This window comes from Pogonomyrmex barbatus, unplaced genomic scaffold (assembly GCF_055798465.1).
Source record: "Pogonomyrmex barbatus isolate J1 unplaced genomic scaffold, ASM5579846v1 scaffold15, whole genome shotgun sequence".
Lineage (NCBI taxonomy): Eukaryota > Metazoa > Arthropoda > Insecta > Hymenoptera > Formicidae > Pogonomyrmex > Pogonomyrmex barbatus.
In genome coordinates this window covers 3,447,875-3,472,493 of record NW_028297111.1, presented here as the reverse complement: position 1 = coordinate 3,472,493, position 24,619 = coordinate 3,447,875, and the positions used below count along the sequence as shown (strand labels likewise).

Below are 24,619 nucleotides of genomic sequence, written 5' to 3'. Positions count from 1 at the left end.
GATCTATGCTTTTTGGTTTTAAATGACTTCCTATTGTACATTTCATTTACATACACTTGACATTGTTGCATTATATTATTATAAGATTGTCTATAAATTATATTCAAATGATTCAAAATGATATATAATATTAATATTGAAATATTAGACAATTTTTTGCTCGTTAAATATGCACATGTGTATACATTTATATATATATATATATATATACATATAAAATATACATATATATATACATATACATATTTAATGAACAAAAAATTGTCTAATATTTCAGTATTAATATTATATATTATTTTGAATATAATTTATAGACAAACAATCTTATAATAATATAATGCAACAACGTCAAGTGTATAAATGAATATATATATATATTCCTAATCTAAACTTGACTAAACGTCAAGTGTATAAATGAATATATATATATAATCCTAATCTAAATCAATATATGTCAATTTTTGTAACATATCTTTAAACAACGTCAAGTGTATAAATGAATATATATATATATATATATATATTCATTTATACACTTGACGTTGTTTAAAGATATGTTACAAAAATTGACATATATTGATTTAGATTAGATGAATTTAATATTTCATATCAATTGTCATAAACGTAAAAACAGAAGACTGTAATTCTAAAAAAATAAACTTATTTTTTTTTGCTTTGTGGATTGCCGTTCTCTTAGGGATGCATATCATGATTTAGTAAAGTAAATCAAGAGGAAAGAATGATGGCAATGGGAATCGTAACAAAGGAAATGAAGGAGAACGAAGAAAAAAAAAGAAGAATTGGTCGATCAGGCTGAATGGTCTGGAAAGAATCGAGAAAATAGGACTGAATTTTTTTCTGATGCCCCTCTGATAAATTCCCCGCAATTTTTTATTCCTTATTTTTCCGCCGAAGCTGCCATACGGCGCTAATACAGGCCGCGATTCAATTCGAAAAATATAATTTGAGAGAACAATATGAACGCGACAAATATGAACAAAAATCGAAGAAAAAGTGTGATGACGCAATACAAAAAATTTATGTGTTATATGTCTTATTTAAATTTTATTTTATATTGTAATAAAATTTGTTATAATAATAATAAATATGTATAATAATCCTTTCTAAAAAAAAGGCATGACATCGATACTTGCATCTTTCGAAATTTTCTCGAAGTTTATTGTTGACGCTTTTCTGCTATGGGGACAAAAGACATCTGAACCACTCATAGCCCGAGAGGGACTTCCCCCGCAATTCTTTTCTTCCTTTTTCTCCCTTAAAGCCACGGGTTATAGCAGATAGATAGGTAGACAGCTGAAAATATTCAGAGACACTACAATCAGAGACTGGCCACGACTCTGATCCGCCATGTTTTGGCTAAATCCTACAAGAGAGAAAGAAATATACATCATTTCACTCTAATCAATAACGTGTTTTGATAGCGATATTTTTTAATTTGCATGTGCATTGATTCAAGTGTATTGTGCATGTGTATTAAACACGTGAAAAGCGTGATAATATATTATTAAATATATATTATTAAATAATAGAGATACTAAAATTGCAAAATATAATCATAAATTAATTAATTGTAATAAATCAATATAAAAAATGGGTGGATGTTCATTTTTTTATTTAAATTTTATTTTATATTGTAATAAAGTTTGTTTATAATAATAATAAATATGTATAATAATCCTTTCTAAAAAAAAGGCATGACATCGATACTTGCATCTTTCGAAATTTTTTTGAAGTTTATTATTGACGCTTTTTTGCAATGGGTTCTCTCACTGCGCTAACTTTGTGAATAGCTGTCATTGTATTGATTTCACACAGGATCGTTTTGACATTTGTGTATCAAAAAGTTAAAAATATTATAGTGTAACAGTAGTATAATAGTATTATATTAATTTTTGCTCTTATATATTATATTATATAAATAGTAATAAAATCGTTAAAATTAAAGAAAATATATTAATAAATTGGTAATATAATTATGTAAAAATAAATAATATTTTATAAATATACACATTTTATTACCTCAAAACGCTTATGTTTTTAAATTATAATATTACAATTTAAAATTAATGTAGTTGATGTATTTGAAAATAAGTGCCAAAAGATGGCGGACCAAAAGTGCCTTTTTCGTGATTAGCTCTGATTGTAGTGTCTCTAAAAGTATTGACTGACAACAGCGCACCTATGCCGAAGGCAACTGAACAGGTGCCATGAAGCACGATAAGCGGCGAGAGCAGCCGAGCAAGTAGCGCGCGGAGCTAGTCTTCCTTTCCGCGCCAACGTATCACTCCAAACATACAATTCGTCGGAATCGGACCAATGAGCGGGCGTAACACGCGGGCGCCTCTGGTGGCGTAGCCAACGGCAGTGATGGTGTCGCCTCGTCTCGAGCGGTGACAGCACAACTCGTTCGGCTATCGAGCTGCGCGTTTCCGTTTCGCGTCGCGCGTATATATGTAACATATACGTATATATGCACATGTGTATACATTTTTATATTTTATATATATATATATAAAACACACACACACACACACACACACACACACACACACGTATAGGGCAAGTCGGAGTCGCATACGCCGGACGTCGGTTATCGGTTGCGTTGCGCCCGCATCACCGCCCCGAATATTTTTTTTCTTTCGTTAACATTTAACGGTGTATTCGTGTGTGTGCCATTCTTCCTATCTCTCGCGCCGCGCGCGCGCGCGTCTTCCGTAGTGAACTAAGTGACGTTCCGAGAATAAGGAGAGATTTGACGAGACCCTACGGTGGGACAGCCATGCGATTCTCGTGGATGCTCGCGGCCACGGTACTATTGGTCCTGGCTACGAAGGTGAAATGCAAAAGGAAATTCGACGGAGATTTCGAATTTGCCGAAGAGGTGAGTCGACACTGTTTCGTTGCGACACCCTTATTCACGCGTTCGCTTATCTATCTATATGGAAGGATGAACAACAGGTCGACCTTTTTTCATTCCTTTCCTCTGGTTTGTAGAGAAGAAAGAGTATAAGAGCGAGACGGATACTCGTTTCTCGAATGCTCATTCAATTCAAGAGCTATACTCGAGCGACATACTCTACATGAGATGGGATTGCTCGTTATATCAGATATTGATAAAAAAAAAAAACAAAGTGTCACAATCGGGGAAGATAATAATAATAGCCGCGACTCTGCCGAAGGGTAGCGCTTTGTCCTTGCGAATTGTTGCGAAACACCCACTTTTTGACATCGTTTCGCCATCCGTTCTAAAATCACGGCACTTTCCGTTACAAAAGCCGCAATCTATCGATTTCAAATAACATACGACCACAAAACCTTCAAATATGTTCTTTAATATAATTCTGTATAGCAGAAATATATCGTTTCAATGATAAGTAGTGGCAAATACTTTTGTATTTGTAATTATAGAATATTTATAATTTAATAGAATATTTATAAATTTTTGTATATTTATTCCATAAAAAGATATTAATATCAATTATGTATTTTATCAAAAAATAATTTGCATTTATTCTAGCACATTTCTATCCAGCGATCATCATTATGATTGATGAATTTTTCGTGAAATCGATTATTTGTATTCCATTTTGATATTATCTTTGTCACTTGCTAAGCAATGCTTGGCAAACACTGAATTACGCGCGTTATCCCTTATTTGCATTTATGCACGAATTATGCGTAATCCTTTATTTGTAATCAATATTTGTACAATGTTATTTGCTAAACTGCGTTTAACAAATAGCAAACGAAATATACTGAAAAAATGCTATTACGAAATATATAGAACAAATATTATCTAGATATGATAAAATAGCTAAAATAATGGATAAATGATTAGCAAACACTACGATATTGTCTATGTTTGTTCCAATCAATATAAATGACAGAGACAGAATTTATATCTGAACCATTTGTCAAATTTAGCAAAAGAGTTTCTCTGTGATGTCCAGTCCGTGTGCAATGCGCGCGCGCGCATGGTGTGTGTGTGTGTGCGTGCATGCGTGCGTGCGTGCGTGCGTGCGTGCGTGCGTGCGTGCGTGCGTGCGTGCGTGCGTGCGTGCGTGCGTGCGTGCGTGCGTGCGTGCGTGCGTGCGTGCGTGCGTGCGTGCGTGCGTGCGTGCGTGCGTGCGTGCGTGCGTGCGTGCGTGCGTGCGTGCGTGCGCGTGTCGCATGTTCGTATGTATGTATTATTAAAATGTTGCTATGAATTTTATATATGACAAATTTTTTAGCAGATATAAAAAAACTGTAACATTTAGAATTATGTCCAAACCAGCGAAGACTTTTGACGTTTTAAGATACTTGCGTTTCAATACGGTGATTGTTATTAGTTTCCGAACAAGACGATTAAAAAGCGCTCAAAAAAAGAATGTCCAAAGAATTTCCAGATATTGGATGCATTTTAAATTCTTTAGAATATTTTTTAGATATTTGTTTTTTGTTTAGATTTGATATAGTGTCTTAGGAGAGTCACGAGTTTAATCTTTGCTATGAATAGATTCGTAAAATTATATTATTTATTTAAAAAATAAATTTTTTCCAATATGTCGTTTTTTATAAAGCATTGACTTTCTTTCGATTAAGGCCCCCTGACTAGTCACCGCGGCCATATTGGAATCGTGACGTCATAGGCGAGAAATGACACAATAAAGTTTATGACAATAGTTTTGCAAATAAAGAGATATTTGACTAAAATAACATCTGATATGGCTTTAAGACACTTGTGAAAATGGGCGGCTGCTATCTTTTCCCTTCCTGATAGTCAATAAATAGCTGTAAAAGGCACGTGAAATGAAGCTTGTTCAGGCAGGAAACACACGATTTGACAGCTGTTGAAAGAAGTGTGAAGCTGTCGAAAAGAAGAAGCTGTTGAAAAAATGCTTTCACATATAATGTTCGACGATAATTTTAGCTGCCGCTCATTTTTTACGACTCTGGTAAGTATGAAACAAGTCATATCTGCACGATTAAGCACACAATAACGAAAATAGTCGTTATAAAAAATTTCATTACCGCATGTCACTTATATAAAGATGAATAAGGACAAGGATAAGATGAGAAAGGATACATGAGCTTCTATTTTCCACGTCACCACGACGGTACGTCGCTATCGTCAACGCGGAGTTCTTCGTTGAGTAGTCAGGGGCCTTAGGGCCCCTGAATATGAATATAAATAAGTATAAAATATAGTCATATCTTATACTTACCTGTATTCATTGTGCGTTACGTTTAATTTTTATTCTGAATTTTTATGTCTAAGATTTAATATTTATTAAATAATGCATTGGTATCAGTCGAGCAAATGTTAACAAACAATAGTTTGAATTTGAATTTTTGAATTTATTTCATATAAAGATTTAGCTAGCAAGATTCTGCTTGCCGAAAAACTGGCTATGTTACTCGATGTTATTTGTTAATATTTATTCCTAATATATATTTCCTCCATTGTGCGCAGGGCCTAACAAAGGCTCTCTCTCTCTCTGTCATTTACATGACTTCGCTACTGAATTACGAGTGAACGCCCCCATGACGATTTCGTTGCTACGGTGCAACATACAATTTACGATTTGCGATCATTACACCGAGTGTCCGCGACTCTTACTTTCACGTAACTGGATCTCAGTTAATAAAATATGGGTTACCGATATAATTTATTTTATTTTGTACGTGACTCGCACGCATATATGAGATCGAATCACGTTCCATGCATTATCGATATCGAAGACCACGAACATCGTCGTTCAACCTTCTTCCATTTTTTCTAATGATCGGAGCCTAGTGTAAAGGAAGAAAACACCTCCTTCCTCTCATTATTTTTATCCTTCCAATATTTCCTTCAACGAACGTTTGCTTAAAAGACATTCAAGATTATTTTTTTATTATTATTATTTTTAAATTTGCGAATGTGCCAAATGAGATACGCGACTTTCTCTTCATGCGCCCGCTTTGGATTTTAAACCTGCGGGGCGAACACGAAGTGAGTTTTACTGACAATTTTCTTGCATACATTGCCTTGCACGAGGTTGCACCGCGAGGTTCGAAATAGTCGTAGGCTCGTCGCCAAACTCAATGTTACACAGAACAAGCGCGTGCAACATTGATTGATTTGAAATCCAACATGGAAATCGTCGAGAAAATAGAACACAATCCTACAATCTGCAAGGCAACATGCAAGGAAGCTGATACTTAATGTAAATGAAATGATATACAGAGATTAAATCTCTTTATCGTTATTTAATGCGACATTTTGTGATCAAATTTTACGTAGGAAAAGCTATAAGGAAAATTAAATCTTAAAACAATCTTCTAACGGAGCACTTTAGAAATTATACAATGCTGAGTATAAATTACTATAGTAAGTTAATTTGTTGGTTTTGTATCTGCTTTATTGATTTTGAATTTGTTTTATATATTCAGTACTTTATATATATTTCCATTTTTTTCGTATCATGAATTCCTGATTTTTGTTTATTATAATCAAAACATATTTTTAAAATCTTAATTTTTTTTCATCTTAACTTAATTATTATATTATATCATTATAGATATTACTATAATTTTCTGTTATATTGAATAATATATTTTATAAGCTTATATTAAAAAAAAATGAAAGAAGAAAATTTTTAAAGTCTGCTTGTTAACAAATTTTAGCATATTTTTTTATAGTTGCATTCTTAATGAAATATAATTATAAGTTTTTATTAATCAATCTTCAATTTTGGTAAATTAATTTAACATCTCGAAAATGATTACAAGTTATTTGCAATATTATACACAATAATCGGCATTGAAATTGCAAACTCGTACAAAAGTCATTCATTAATTCCTTTTCGTGGTAGTTTCGCATAAATATCTCGAATCTCTTAGCAATTTGTCGCCGTTTACCGGTGCGTCCGAATGCGCTATCGTTGAAAGGACACACCGCATAAAACTCGGAATTCTTTTTCCTTTTGTATACGTACGCGGGGGCGGAACGAGGAGCGGCGGAAAAAACCAGTAGGTAGTAACCACTCGCGTGAGGAAACGATAAAAATTGTCGGTCCCGCGGAGCTTCCGATCGCGAATAATGGAATCGCCTGTCCTATTGGAGTTATTGCAAGCATCGTTATGCATCCTTTGTAGTTCTAATAATCGATCCTGGCTGTTTCTTACAGTAGTTTCTTATGCCAGATCCGTCCGGCGAACGATCTTTGAATACGTGTGTCATCTTTCGCCTATGTATGTGTATACTGGCGAATCGATTACCCGCACGTAAACGTGAAAGAATCTGCCGTTTATCGATCCTCGGCAAACAAACCTAGTGCCAAACCTCGAAGGTAAATTCGGATGCGTGTATAATGCAGTTAAGTACATTTGTCGCAGTTATATTTTCTTACTTTCTCATGTATATCCTCCTCCCGCGATCTGTGTACTACCTCCCGATTGTTTAATGTTAAACGCCGCACAGTCGTCTGATTCTGAAAAGCTTGTTGATTCACTTGTGCATGAGAATTCCGTATGAGAATCCCGTTCAATGTATCATGTAGATGTGTTTAATGTTGAATGCATGATAAAACGTCCACTTTGACGCGACGTATCTTCTTTAATAGAGATTTGCATTTTTTGTCATGCGCTTTATCTCTCGCAATTATCAATGAAATTTTTTTCTTTATTTTTATCGACGTAATAATTTGTGATTTGTACAAGCATAATATGCAACTTGAAAATTTGTCTCAGCAAACTTTAACGAATTTTCATACATCACAGAAGATTAAGATGTATTATTTATTCCTATTAAGTTAACCCCCTACCAATGCAAAATAAATTTTCATATACCGTAAAATTAAGTGCTAATTAAATGCTAATTAGATGCTTAAGTTCGAAATTAGTGGTGCTCGAACCATTTGACAAAAAATAAAAATATATTGGAAGGAGGGGGGGGGCTGACTTAACGTTAAGTTAGTCCTCCTCCCTCCCAATATATTTTTATTTTTAAAAAAAGAATAAGAATTTATTGCTTAAATGAAAAAGAAATACAGCAGAATTAAATACTAATACTAATTAGTTGCTTTAGTCCGAAATTAGATACTCGTTCCATTTGGCAAAAATTCGAACGTAGACGCCAGTCCAACGGTTGACATACAAGCTCGAATTTCTGCCAAAGCAAAGGAGCATCTAATTCGGCGACTTGATATCTAATATAAATAATATATTAATTATATTAAATATAATAAATATATAATATAAGTTTACTCTTTTGAGCCGGCCGTTGGATCTGCATTTACGTTCGAATTTCTGCCGAAGGAAACGAGCATCTAACTCAGCGACTTGATATCTCGAAAGAACATTAAAAAGAAAATATTTTAAGGCTCGGTTCTCTCGCGGCGCGATATGGTATATAGCGGCTGCTTAGCTATCAGAAATCTCCAAATTATTAGATCTAGTTGTTTCTGATAGCTGAGCAGATTATTTCAAGAATTATTTTACACTTTTACATAATTTATTAAATAAATATCTTATTTTCTGGTTTTTTTTACAAGTTTTAAGAATACGAAATAGAAATACGAAAATATCATGTTTTTAAAGGAAAGGTACAAAATAAAGCTATGCGATGCAAGAAACTTTTTACATGTTATTTCTCGCTTCTGACATCATGATTCAATATGGCTGCACCGAGAGAGCCTTAATACCGAATATGTCGGAGTACCTAATTATTTAATATAAATTTACTCTTGTATCAACTGTTGGACCAGCGTTCAAGTTCGAACCTCTGTCAAATGGAACATGCACCTAATTTCGGACTAGAACGACTAATTAGTATCTAATTAGCATTTAATTTTGTTGTATTTGTTTTCTTTCTTTCTTTCTTTCTTTTTTTTTTTTTTATTAGAAGGGGGCTAATTTAATGTTAAGTCAGCTCTGCCTCCCTCCCCCCATTAAACTGGAATCCACACTATCACAAATCGAATTCGTATATATAAAAAAATTTAATACTATTACAGTAGTCCGAATTTTGTTGCTTCAGCCGTTTAGCAAGAAATCGCGTTCAAAATTGGAAGGGGAGAGGGGATGACAGCTTCCTATTAAGCTGGACCCTCCATAATAAAAAAAAATATATAGATGTGTTGTATCAAAAAAACAAATACATCAGAATTTGTTACTAATTTGTTGCTCTAACAGCGAAAAGCATTTCAGAAATTCAATATTTTTGCGTAAAGTTAGAGCAACAAATTCTGATATATTTGTTTTTTTAGTACAACACGCCTATCTATATATATATATATATATATATATATATATATATATATATATATTTTTGTATTGGAAAGGGCTGCTTGATATTAAGCTGCCCCTCACCCACCCAACGCAAAAAAAATGTATAAGCGTATTGTACCAACAAAAACAAAGACGTCAGAATTTGTTGTTCTAACTTTATGCGAAAATATTTCGGAAATTCAATATTTCTGCGAAACAATATATCTATCAGAGCACTGCATAAAGAGATCTATAAGTAAAAATACTGAATATCTGAAATATCTTTCCGTTAAGTTAGAGCACGGAGATTCTTTAATATTTTTACGGAAGGAGATGGCCTTGGCATTTTTGATTTAGTAAAAAATGATTCCTGTAATTGTTGACATATCTGTGCAAGAGATTTTTTTTACCTGATCTCAGAAGTTTTTTTATTTTTCCCAGTGCGTTTTCAAATGGAAAAGCTATAATGTTAGAGAGAGGACATTTCATGTAATTTATGTCATCAGCTAAATGGATAAGATTGTGCATATTTTCTATTAAACTGCTTTTTCCATATAATTTTGATGATAACTGAACAAAAGTCTTGCGATAGATCTTGACGCGATCAGAATTTATTAAAGTTATTTCTTTTGATAAAATTCTACAAGCAGTGTGACAATAAAAAGTGTTTGTAAATTTGCTTAGACAATGCTTTTTTAAAAATTGACTAGTCCAGCATATAAAAGTATAAATTTCAATTCAACAGCTTTGAACTTATCAATATCTACTAAAGATCTTGTTGTCCGTTGAAATTCCTCAGGTATTTGAGACCGTAAAGTTATTAAACATCTAGATAATAATGTTTGAGTATTTTGATTCAATTTTATAGTAAGCTTGTCAATAATTTAATAATCTTTTCATACGTCCAAACATAAAAGGTGCATAAAATCGAGGACAAATTGGGATACCATATTTATAGGAGATCTAATATTGAATAAAGGTGAAACACCGATATGATAATTTGAATTAATTTGTTGACGAAAGGATTCATCAGTTCTCTCCACAATTATCATTGGAAAAAAATTATTTGATTTTCCACTCATTCTCCTCGTACTATGCATCTTTCATATCCTCAGTAGGCTCCATGACCTTTAATTTTTTTTCAAAAAAGCACGCGCAGAAGTATCACAAATGCCTTAATACAAACTTTAAATAATTGATCACTTACTAATAATCCAGTTTCTTATATTTCGTTCATTTCATTGATAAAATTTTCCAAAAATTCGTCTAAGTTATCAGGTTTTTTTTAATCTGAATAAATAACAATTGGAAAGAGTTTATAAAAATTTATTTCACAGTCGACTTGGCATAATATTGGCCAAAATTGGCCAAAATTGTTTGGAACTTGATCGAAACAATTGTAATCCATCCACATTAATTATTAAACGGATTGTATCTTCTTCACATAAATGTGGATCAATAAATTGTTTAAGACGATCAGTGGCACTAAAATAAACAAATTCACTTTTTTCGTCATTATTAAATTTTTGGATATTATATTGAGCCTTTGAAAGTTCCAAAGAAGGTTTTAGCACATTTTGATAGTTCAGATAATAATCGACGTCTTAAAATTGCGAGTAAAGCTTCTAATCGAGTATGAGGAATTGTAGGATTTCTCGACAAAACCCATTCTCGAAGTTCTTCAATCTCAGTATTTTTATTACATTCAACAGAATCATATAAATCTTCTTCTACAATATTAGCTTCACGAATATCTACTTCCACATTATTTTGCTTTTTATTTCCACTTTTTTCATACTCTTCGCTTTCCTCACTTTCATCATCTTTGTTTTCCTTATTATATATTTCTGTTATAATCTCGACAGATTCATTAACATTCGATATTACGTCTAAATTGTCCATGTTTGATTCTTCGTAATCATAATTCTTTTCTAATGTATTTGTGGAAATACTATTGTGGAAATTTTTAATGATTCTTCATCACTTAATATTTCTTGTAATAATATCGTTGATTTCACGATGATTTCGAAAAGTATATCCTCGCTGCATTTGTCGATACTTCTTTACTTGTAAACGTGTTAATTTACGTATTCGTACATATATTGCTTCTCATCACTCATTTTAAGAAAATTCGAAGAAATTAATATTTAACTAAACGTGTCTTAATTACGCCTTGTTTAATTTTTTGATAAACAAAAAAAGAATAAAATGATATATTTGGCGCGCGAGGAATTGTTTTTTTCAAGCGACTCGTGTGCAGCTATTGCCGCTTAAACGAAACAATTCCTAGTAACGATGATCATCGGACAGGAGTATCTTACCGCTTGCTTGCATTTGCCGGTGGGCCTAATATGGTGATTTTTAAGAATTAATAACTCGTTAACTATTGCGAAAATTGCTAAACTGAGTCAAAAAGTCCTTTGCAAAGGACTTTTTGACTCAGTTTAGCCCGTTCTATCTACACACGAAAATAGTCCCCATTGATCTGGGACACCTTGTATAGTGTCATACCAACAAAAACAAATACACCAGAATTTGTTGCTAATTTATTGCTCTAACTTTACGCAAAAATAGTTCGAAAAGTCAATATTTTTACTTTTTGTGCTACTCTATGTAACATTATTTCGCAAAAATATTGAATTTCTGAAATGTTTTTCGCTTTGTTAGAGCAACAAATTAGTAACAAATTTTGGTGTATTTGTTTCTTTGATACCACACACCTATATATTTTTTTTATTATGGAAGGTTCAGCTTAAAAACAAGCTGTCTCTCCCCTCTCTCCCCCCCCTGCTAATCTCTCTTCTTTGAACGCGATTTCCTACTAAACGGTTGGAGCAATAAAATTCGGACTAGAGCAACAAATTAGCATAAATAATAATAAATAGCACTAAATTTTTTTATATATGCGAACTCGATTTGCGATGGTAGGGATTCCAATTTAATAGAGATCCTTTCCTTTTTGTTATTTTCTGCCAAACGGTTCGAGCATCAATTTTGGACTTGAGCATCTAATTAGCACTTAATTTTAAGATGTATAAAAATTTGTTTTGCGCTAATTTGAGAGGGAGGGGGGACTAACTTAATAAGAATGTATTATTTTTAATGGAATACATTAATCATGATTTATACAATTTGCAGTACAAAACAATAAACTTTAAAAACCTTGTTCCAATAATTAAAATAATTCATTTTCTTAATGTGTTTTAATATGAATATTTATACGCATGATATTAGAATTTATCGTATTAAATATATAATTTAAGATCATTTGTTAGCTTTTCTTCTCATTTTTACGTTTGCGATTAAATAAAACAATATAAAAAAATAAGTTTTGTGTTTTATACCTATTTGCTTTTGTGAATCTATATTTTATATTTATTATTTTGCATTTTTTTGCGTTTTATGAATTAATGCAAATTTCAAATATTAAATATTACTAAGATATCATTACATGCTTAATCTGACGTACATGTGCTCGCGTATCGGGTTGATAGTGCTGCTGCGGAAATGTCGGATTAAATTAAATTTACATGGAAATACATCGTAATCTTTCATATCGTGCACGAACTGTTTGTGCAGAGAATTATATTTTAGAATACGGAATGTACATAGCATAAATCGTACAGTCGCATAAATCACGTCATTGCATATATAGCTTTCCCCGAACGCGATCAATGCTCCCCGAACGTATCGATATGACTGCGAGGACTCGGCGAGCGACAGGCCGCGATAGGGAGACAAAAGAATTTATTTTATCGAGAGAGAAGGAGAGAGGGTTTAAATATTTTTTTATACCACTACGGGCTCGATAGTACAACGCAGTTGTTTGTAGCTTGCACTTTTTATTGCGCGTTGACAGTTCTCCGCGATGAAACGTAGCATGAGGCAATGCTTCGATGTAAAATCGTGATTTTCAATCGAGGCTCTTGTGGAAAGTATTTCTCTTTTTTCTTCTACGCAACAAATATCGCGCGCGCGTACGCGCGTAATACGAAACAAACATACCCTTAGATATTCACATTTTTTTTTTTTTTTTTTTTTGTAGATTTTGTCTGCGATTATTACAATGGATTAAAGAAAATTTGCAGTAATTTCATGTGAGAAGCTTTGCAATGACCGCAACATTTTATAATTATCTCACCATATTTCTAATCGTTAACCTAGTTAATGTTCAAAAAATGTCCGATCGCTTTCGTACGTAATGTTTTGTTCTTGAAGCCATATATATCTATAGTATCTATAGTTTTCCAATCAAACATATTGAGTTAATCTTAATTCAAAATTCGGTTAGATCGATTTAAAGTCAAGTTTATTATCGCGTTTCAACTGAAATTCATTCGAGTTTCTACCAAACGACAGTTACCACAGTATAGAACCTATTACGCAACTTTTCCGTCTTTGTTGTTTTTTATCGATATTTACTGGAGCCCAACTTCGAGCGATAGAATACTTTTGACGTTAATGTAACGGATGAAATATGCGATATAATCTTGGCAATGGCAACACGATTTAAAAACTAAAAAGAAAATTTCATCATTAGAATGATATTTTACATATACGAAAATATATTTTATTTTTATGATGTATATAATTATTATGTACATACATATACTATATTCGAACGGTTTTTAATTGTATTTATTTATTAATAGTTTACAGAATCATAATTTTATATAAAGCAAGTTTAATTAAAATTTTTATATAATGGAAAAGAAACTTAAAACTTACAATATATTTTTATGCATTATATTTTTATACTCTTCATTCAATGCAGATATAATTTTCTAAGAGTCATTCTATCTTTATATTTACTATCAAAGGAAACATTAAGTAGTATTTCTTTTGATACTTTTTAAATTAACAAGCGTATTTTATTATTTTCCTGCTTTCATTACTTTTTTCAAGTGTTGAATTGTCCGCATTTCATCGATTGACATCGTGGAATCGCGGATTATGGAATACCGCCATTTGCATACTTGCCAACACACTGTAACAGAGACAGGTGAAGCAAATCGCTTCAAACACGACAGGTGGTAGGAATGTCGGGAATGTCGACTGACACCTCTAGGCAACATTTGCTAACTCTCGCCATGTCACATCCATTCCTCTTACGATTGTACACTTGGCAATACTTTCACTCGGCAAGTTTATTGTTTATGGCTTGTAGTAAGAGAGAGTACGGCAGATGCAGTCAGTATACATGTTCATTTTTACACTTAGATGTGACATAGTAAAAGTATATCTTTGAGAAGTAATAAGGCTGTTTTAATTTTAATTGTGAATCATTGAAAATGATGTAAATCTGTACAACATTTATATTAGAATTGAATTACCAATAATACGACTTCTTTAGTAAAATACCTTTTAATTTGTTTTTGTAGGATAAATTATCTAAGATCTATTAGAACCTGAAATATCATCATTATTTTATATATGAAAAAAATGTTTAATGAAGAATTTATTTACTTTGAAGGGATAAATATTATTATAAATAAAAAAATTTTTTTAGATCATAATTTTTCGAGATTTGAAGATCAGCAATTTTTTTAACGGGACAATATGTTTTTATTGCACAATGTTATAGCTGATAATATATAAAAAAAAAAACAAATTCAATATGTATGACATATTTTTCAAATGATTTTCTGAGGTGCTATTATTATAAAATTATAATGTAACAGAAGCAATGTATGTTATAAGCAATTTGATATTATGACTGCTGACTATCACGAGTGATATTTTTATACTCTTTTATTTACAAGCAACTTGCATTCATACTCATTCATCACAGTATTATTTCGATCATATTGTAACAATATCGTATTCGATTGCTGAAAGATGTGATATTGTAACCATCTATTGCAATCTCGACAAAATTTAGTACAGATTTATTCGTTACATGCAAAAAAATATTCTGATCAAAAATATCTTTCTTCTAATCAATTCAAACTATTGTCATCTTCAAACTTTTTAGAAAGACTGAAAATAAAGAAGAAGAAACTTGTAAATGAAATAAACCGATAATAAATGTAAGTGACAAAATCAATATTTTAGCTGCAATAGTGTTAATCGATCTATGGTATATACTAGTACACTCCACTATCAGCAATATTTCCCGTGAAGCAAGCATAAATCAAAGCAGCGTGATATCTCTTGTGATACTTCATTCACATCAATTTTATTTATTTAATTTGTAATAATAACTTAGAAGATTATCTGAAAGTCAACTTATCATGCATAGTTAAATTTATCTTTTTGTGATACTGCAATTCTGTACTAAAATTCTCCAATTCTGATGATAATAAAAATATGTTAGTCTATTTAAAAAATTATCAATGGCTTTGAAATCTCCAAAATCATGATTTTAAAAAGAACTTTTTTGATTATAATGATATTTGCCGCTTCGAAGCAAATAAATTTTTTCTTAAACATTTTCGTATTATAGGAAAATATGTAGGAATGGGATTTGACTGTGCGAGGATCGTTGCCGAAAGAAAGAAACATGGGATCATCACTGTATGGCAAAATATATATATTTAAAAGATATAAATATATTTGTTAATATATCGAAGCCGATGGAATTTGCTAATACGCGACAGTCAATCGAACACTCGCCAATACTCAAAATTACTCGCAATATTTGAAAAAAACTTGCTAAACTCTTGTGGACCGCTCGCGTCAGAATCTCGCGAGAGAGTATCTTCTTAAATTTGTTCGCGAAATAGCGATGCCCACTTTCTATCTTAACATGACAAATATCGAGCAGAAGGTCGCTAGTTAGCTCGTCACAGACAAACAAAACCATGAATATATATTTTAAACGATCTTTGTTCTCAGATCTAACCATTTCTACAATATCATCAAAACTAATGGGGATATTTCAAAGTCTATTATTTAATGACTGATCCTAAGTTTAAATATTAATAACAATAATGATAATTATAGCCGATATATGTTTCAACAAATAGACAATAGAGGCTTCCATCGACAGACTGGGTCTTCGTGTCGAACAATTTTTTATTTTTCTAAATTTCAAGACAATGCTTATCGCGAACTACGTGTCGCTAATTTTTAACGATCTTGCAACGTAATCTATCCAAAGCTAAATCTAAATTTTACCCCTTCTCTATTAAATCGATAATTTAAAATCGTTCAATGAGTCAGTGAGTCAATGAGTCTAGACTTTTTTTTTTATTTGAATCAAATTCCAAATTATAATATACAAGTTTTTAAATTTTTTTTTACTATCTTTTCTGATATTTTATGATTGATTTTATTTCTAATATTTTTTGGAACATTTTTTCTTCGAGGAATTTCTTTCAGACGATGTTACATCATATAAATATTCTGTCATATAAAAGAGAAATAGAATTGCAACTTATCGAGCTTTAATTAAAATATTATTCTTCTTCTTAAAACGAATTAGATTTGCATTTTATTTTGTTCTTCAGTTCTTCAATTACATTAGAATCTTTTATTAAGCTACAGTCATCACGCAACAATAAGATGTTGTTTCATTACGATATTCTATATTGAAATCTGATTCAGAAACCTGTTGTTGACTTATGTTGATTATGCTGTTAATTATTTTTTGTTTAATAACTTTTGTAAGATTACGTTATTATTAATTTTATTTCGAAGACATAGCTTTCTCTTATTTTATATTTTATTTCTTTTTATGTGAATCTTTAACATATAATATATGTTTACTTAGAATATTATTACTATATTTATTACTATATTTATTAATATTACTGATAATTGTAATTCTGTTATTATTGTTTAAAAAATTTGTGGAATTCTAAATTCCTGTTACTGATTGCTATATTTTTTAAGTCACGATGTATGCTCTGTCGAGAATGGATACCTTTATTCACTCGTGGTTTCGCGTGATTGAGTCGATTCGTGTTATTTGAGTTTTGTCATTTATTTACACTGAAAAAGAGTTTGTAGTACAATTTACAGAGACACATTGGTCGTGCTATGTCTGTGATCGCGTAACATATAGCTCATTCGATTTCGCATGCACTTTGGTTCATTTCGCGTGCACTATAGTTTGTAAATCCGACTCTGGGGGACGTCCGACGTCGTGGACTCATATTATGACGAGCGACAATGCCTGAGGGCTGGTGCCTTGGATCGCGCGTTAATCCGCGTAGACACGAAGACGCCTTAAGATCGATCATTCTTGGTTCGTGCTGCTTAGCCAACACCACTGTACCCGCACTTCATGACGGACTCGAAACAGTCTCGGACTGTGCTGGTCCAGGCCTCGCATACGAACGTGACACGTCTTATTGTTCGAGAGAGTCGCAAAAGAGTGAGTTCTTTTAAAAAAGACGAAAAACTTCACTGACAGCCGCGGTTCCTCTCTCCGCCCGTTGCCAGGCATCCCGCAGCGAAGGACCACGGCGGCTCTACCTTTCAAAACACGTGTGTCACAGATTCGGCAAACAAACAGAAATTATTTCTGATTGCGATTGTCAGACCGGTTTCTCGAATGCCTTTATTGAAGTCCGCCCCAGCGCGAGCACATGTATACATATTCGTGTGAACTCGCGCGTCTGAGCTTTGATTTCTTTGTAATTCTCGTGCGTGACGTAAATTTATTTTTATGTATGTATATGATATCAATGTACCTATGTACTAGGCAACAATATTCATACAATCATTCATACAATCTCAATTAGATAAATTTATCGAAAGCGTGAAAAACTTTCTTCCGTAGCCAGGCTATTTTCGAAAACTCGCAGTACCACTATCGGAGTACCACATTTTCCTGCCGCATTTCATAAAAGTATACGTCGAAGCACGTTAGAAAGTTCATAAAGGGACTCTATCTCTCGTCTTGCGCTTGCGGCACTCGAAATTTCCAAGTGTCAGGCGCATATCCAGCTTTATTTACCGCCGTCCTTCAGTGAGCTGCCAATCCTTAAATTGGCAAAGGCATTTTCCGTAGCACAAGTTTCGTCAGCTCTTTGTCTTCGTAGTGATTCGCTCTGTCAGGCAACCGATAGTTTTCCAATTTTCCAAACGTGGCTCCTCTTGCTGCGGATGACTTACAGCCGAGTATGAGAATGCCATCGATCATTGAGAATATCGATTATTGGCTTAAAGAGTTAACCGTATTGGTTATTTGCACATCTATTTCGCGTTTCTTAAAGTTATATCCTGCTTTTCGCGACTTTGGCCCAGATGACCCGCGTTTCGTAAATTGAGTCATTTATTTTAGAGTGTTTCGTATACATCCCGTTTTAAATCGGTTAAACCGATATAATGCATCAATTTACATTCATGCTTTATTAAAATTTATAGCGTTTTAAAAGAATCTATGTTTAATTTGAGTGTCTTATGTTAATAATTTATTACTCTTTTATTATGAGACACTGTAAATATTTTAAGAAAATGCAAGTACACATATAATATTCAGTGAATATAATTTTTTAGTAACGTAATTTTTATTTTTTGTAAAATATATGATATGTAACAAATATATGAAAACAAATAATTATAAATAGGAAAATATATTATAAATATCTTTATATTATTATCATTATTGTAGGATGTCTGATTGGGAGGGGGAGAGCGAGAGAGGGGGGAGGGGGGAGAAAGGAGGGAGGAGGGGAGGGGGAGAGAGAGAGAGAGAGAGAGAGAGAGAGAGAGATTTTATTGATTAATTTTTATTAGCCTTTTCGGCCTACTTAACAACAAAAACTAATATTAATACTAATACTAATACTAATACTAATGCTAATAACTAATACAACATATAATATAATATATTGAGTCTATGCATAATTTCGTAGCGAAAATCGAGTAAATTTCAAACGCAATATTTAGCAAAAAAAGCGATTTTAATCAATTATGTTTCATTCTGTTCAATGACTTTCTGCCATCTCTCCCCGAGCTTCATTATCCCTCTTTCATAGAAGTCCTGAGATTTTTGGGCAAAGAAGTAATCCAAGTGATTTTTAAGGACATCCAGGGAACTAAAGGTTTTGTTATTCAAATTGTTCTGTAGCGCCTGGAACAAGTAATAGTCTGAAAGTGCAAGGTCCGGACTATACGGTGCATCAAAATATCCCATCCAAGCCACAATAATTTTTGCCGGGTCATCAGAGAAACGTGTGGTCTAGCGTTGTCCTGATGGAACGCCCTTTCTGTTCGCCAATTCGAGCCGTTTCTGATCGATTGCTCGCTTTAATTTGGCCAGTTGTAAGCAGTACTTGATCGAATCAATCATTTTGTTGGGTGGCAGCAGTTCATAATAGACGATTCCTTTCCAATCCTACCAGATATTGAGCATGATCTTCTTCGGGTGTAATCCAGTCTTTGCGATCGTCTGAGCAGCCTCTGAGCGCTTCGACCATGATCTTTTTCGATTGACATTGTCGTAGACAATCCACTTTTCATCGCCAGTGATCATCCGCTTTAAAAATGGTTCGTTTTGATGGCGTTTAAGCAGCGAATCGCAAACTGAAATTCGGTCATTAAATTCTTTTCGCTCAGTTCGTGCGGCACCCAAACATCAAGCTTATTTACCATCCCAAGCTTCCGTAAATGTCTCGAAACAGTTGATTGGTCAATGTTGAGATTATGTCCAATCTCTATAGTCGTCAAATGCCGGTCGTTGGAGTCGATTAAAGCCTTGATTTGATCGACATTAGTAGTGACTGGCCGACCAGAGCGAGGAGCATCTTGGAGATTAAAATCTCCGCAACGAAATTTCGCAAACCATTTCCGACACACACTTTCACTTACAGCATTTTCTCCGTACACGCAGATCTTTTTGTGAGTTTGCGACGCGTTTTTGCCTTTTCGGAAATAAAAAAGCGAAATACACTGAAAATACATGTTTTTTCCTTCCATGTTCAAAATATAATTAAACTTCGTATACGTCACGGATCTCGATGAATACTTTCTTAAAATGTCGGCACAAATTTCAGCTTTCACTTAATGTACGATACTTCATATGTTTGACACATGTGCGAGCGGAAAAACAACTGCGAACGACATCTGTCGGAATTTCGCTATGGAATTATGCATAGACCCAATAATTAAAATTGAAATTAAAATTAATGCCAAACAAAACAAGACAAACAAAATTAACAACAACGAAAACAAATAACTATTCTATTCCATTTACCACATAATCCTTTAACTTTTTGTGCTTTTTGTAAATTACATAAATGAGTTTCTTCCATTCAATATCCGCTATCAATAATGTGGCACAATACTCAAAGTGCGGCGCTATAATTGTCTTATATATCACATCTAGTATATATCGAGTTATCTATTCTATTCAAGAATATATATATCTAGTATATATCTAGTATATATCGAGTTATCTATTCTATTCAAGAAGCTTGTTTTTTTCCCTATCTTTTTTAACATATAATCACAATGATTATCAAATTTAAGTTTATCATCTATAATTACACACAAATATTTTATTATTTCCCCACGTTCTATTATAATTCCATCCAAGCAATTCAATATAATATTACCTTTCACTTCCTTTCTTATACCTCTAACTATCATATATTTCGTTTTTCCTGCATTCATTTTTAGTTTATTTATATTCATCCATGTTTCAATTACATTGAATACTGTGTTCATCTTTATTTCTAAATCCGTGCTACTTTCTTCACTTATATATATAAGCGTGTCATCTGCAAACATTTTTATATTGCACCCCTCTGGACAAACTTTGATTATATCATTTATGTATATTATAAATAATAGAAGTCCTAGCACGGATCCTTGTGGATCCACTCCATATTCTGTTGTCAGAAGTTTAGAACATTTATGATTAAATCGTATCCGTTGTTTTCTATTATTTAAGTATGATTTAAATCATTCAAATATCTTTCCTCTAATTCCATATTGAAACATTTTTTCTAATAATCTTTTTCTGTCTATTGTCTCAAACGCTCTCTTAAGATCCATGAAAATTATTCCCACCATTTTCCTTTCGCTCACTATTAATTTCCAATCATCGATGACAGTTTAAATCGCAGTTTTGCATGAATAATGTTTTCTAAATCCCAATTGATGTTCTGTTATAATGCCATTATTTTCCAAATATATTTCAAGTTGATCTTTTACTATTAATTCTAACACTTTCTCAAATATTGGTAACATATTGATAGATCTGTACTCGCTTGTTTTTTTGGCTTTTTCTATCTTTGGTATCGGTATTATCGTAGAAGTTTTCCAATCTTCCGGAAAACATCCTACTTTCAAAAAATTGTTGAATTATATCCACAAATTCTTCTTTTATTACTTTTATAAAAGGCTGCTTTCAATATATCGCTAGTTATCCCCTCTTCCGTACCTTTCTTTTTTGGCAATTCCATAACAACTTTCTGTAACTGCTCTAATCCGATTGTCTCAAAATTTTCCATAATTCCTTTATCTTCGATAACATAAATAATTTTCTTGTGTCACCGGGCCTATTTATATTTATAGATTTTACTATTCTTTGTATATAAAGTTAAATTTATCCGCTAACTCGCACTCCTCAGTGTCACCTAAAATCTCAAGGTCTATATTTTCTACTTCCTTCACACCTATTGACTCGCCTTTAATTGTTTCTTTTAAAGTTTTCCACATAATCATGGGATTTTCTTTATTAGGATCTATCATATTTTCATAATACTCTTTCTTCTTTTCCCTAATTAATTTTACTACTGCATTTCTTTCAATTTTAAATTTAATAATTTCTTTAATTTTGCGGCCAATTTTGTCCCGTATCATCATACAATGCTTTCTTATGCCTTATCCCTTATCCACTGCTTCTCTTATTTCATTAGAATATCACTTTTTCCCATACTTTCGGAATTCTAAATTTTTTCTTCGGCGCCGTTACGTCTAACGCATCTACTATACTGTCAACAAATTTTTTCGCTCTCTCACTACATCCATCTTGAGAGAGAGAGAGAGAGAGAGAGAGGGGGGGAGGGAGGGAGGGAGAGGGAAAGAGAGGGGGGAGAGAGGGGGGGGCGAGCGAGCAAGCGAGCGAGCTTGACGTCCGACAGAGGGAATGTCGCATAAGAGAAAATCGGCGTTGTTCCATAAAGAGATCGGCGTCGTTTGATACAAGCAGCGGCGTCATGCTTTGGAGACAGCGGCGTCTTCAGTAAAATTAGCGGTAGCGTCCGATAAACGTGATCGGCGTCGTTTGATGATAGTGTTTTGAGAAGCGTAATCTGGATTTTGAAAAACATTGTTAAACTGTGTGTATGCATGTGAGTGCTGCGTATGTATGAATCGAAAAATATAAAAGGCAATGAGCACGAGGAGCGGCAGAGAATCGACTGATTTCGTCCACAGAGTAACGTGACGTGACGAGTGAGTGAAGTTAGCGAATAAAAATTTTGTTACTGGTTATACCCCTATCTTTCCATATATATATATTTATATTATAACATATAATATCTTTAATATTTCTTAATTCTACATTATTATTAATGCACAGATGATACATCACGATATATCTTGAATTATATTCTCATAGGAATAATTTTGATAATAATTTTAAGATTTTGTCAATTTTTTCCTCCGCATTTTAGAACTTTTGAAATAATCGGAATAATTCGTGCAAGATCTGTGGCATCAAATAACCGTATGATCGATTGTAAAATCTTAAAGGCTATGCGACTATATAACCGTTATCATTCCTTGAGATCTATCTTGTAGGTCTAATCCTAGAACAATCGAGAAACTAGGCAAATTTTGTCCCGCCATTGTAATCTCACATGCTGCGAATCGGTATAGTTTTTTTAAAACTTTCTCTATTCGGGGAAACCCTCCCTCTTTTGAAAAGCGAAGATTATTTTTCCGGAATTATAGGAGCATGTATCACAATCGATTTGCACAAAATAAGAACGGATCTTGAAATCGAGATTCAATCAACCCTCATCATTTAAACAGTTTTCATAATTAATTTTAGAAACAAAATTTTGAGTTACGCGAGTAAATTTTCTATTTGTAAGATTCCCGCCGAACGCAAAAATCTTATCTTGGTTCTCTACTTACCGCAAAGTTGAAAAGCACCACGGAATTTCTGGTTTATCGTGACATTATCCGCGTTCTTAATTAACTATCTTTAATTAACAATGATTGACATATAATTCAAATAACACGGCATTGTGTGCCGTAAATCTCGTTATTCTGAATTTATATTTTGCCTCTATTGTAGCTATTTTAACTTGCACATATACTTACGTTGATGAATACAATACATTTTTATAAATATCAACTTGTAATTTTGATAAGAAAGAATTTGTCGATTTCTCTTGATAGGAAATTCTTACAATGTGTTGCAAAATTTTAACAGTCAATTATTAATAATACTTTTGGAAATTGGCAATTTTGGATAAATAATATAAAATATAAAAATATAAAAATTAATTGAATTTATTTTCATATTATAAAGACTTCATATTATAAAGACCAAGATCCTGCTTGCCGAGTAAATGCCATGTCTCGCGTTGTAGTTTGTTATCATATATATCTTATTGTAAAACTCGAATAAATTCTTTACATAAGAAATATTGCAAATAACTGCAAATGTAATGACAATAATGCTAAACATAGGAGCATTTTTTATGTATCGAGTCTTACCGAGTCTTACCAGCAATTGGAAAACTTCGAAATTTCGTGAAAAATCAATATTTCTTTATATTTCCGTGTAAAAACATCGCAATGTTTTCGTCTCGATGATGACCTGAATTTTTTGTCTTAATGTTGAGATTAAGATGGCAACAAATACAAAAGTTTTTCTCTTTTATCACAGTGTTGGACAGATCATCCGATTTTCTTGGATATTTGTGCACAGTCCAGAAAATGATAGAACATATTCATCGGCCGTTCCATCATCATCCTTTCGTCCCATCATCCTTTTCACCCTTATTTTCCTTGATTCCTTTTATCCTTGCATTTTCTCCATCTCCTCCATCGCCTCTTTTATTCAGCGAAGAGAAAGCTGCAGATAATGTTGATGTGAGAGAGAGAGAGGGGGGGGAGCAGCAAGACGAACTGGAAGCGGGTGGAACGGTGCTGTTGGATAGTAAAATATTGGCCAGACTGGCGGGCGCCAACGAACGACTTTTTCATCGAACGCTTTCGCTTCGACGACGACCGGCGACAACGAGGATAACTACTAGTACTACCATCACTACTACTCCAATATAGGTTTAGGCGTTTCCATTCTGTTTTATCTCATTCTCTTCCTTTATTGCTCTTGTAGTCCCTCCCTTCCATCCGGTTATATTCTTTCTCTCTGTCGTTTGCATTCTACACTTTTTTTGCTATTCTTTCTGCAATGGTACGTGCCATGAAATTTTTAGCTTTTCTTCTC

The 24,619-nt window shown here is 33.0% G+C and overlaps 1 protein-coding gene across 2 annotated transcripts in view; it reads left to right on the top strand.

Annotated features, from left to right (window-relative positions):
* Window positions 1-2,431: 2,431 nt before the first annotated feature.
* Window positions 2,432-24,619, top strand: part of Cow (Proteoglycan Cow) — a 157,253-nt gene continuing 135,065 nt past the window's right edge. The window contains exon 1 of one of the 2 annotated variants that reach the window (XM_089073294.1): window positions 2,432-2,902. In XM_089073294.1, coding sequence (XP_088929420.1) covers window positions 2,801-2,902 — 102 coding nt within the window. In that variant the 5' untranslated portion in view covers window positions 2,432-2,800. The remainder of the gene's footprint in view (window positions 2,903-24,619) is intronic. The other variant, XM_089073293.1, reaches the window with a different exon arrangement.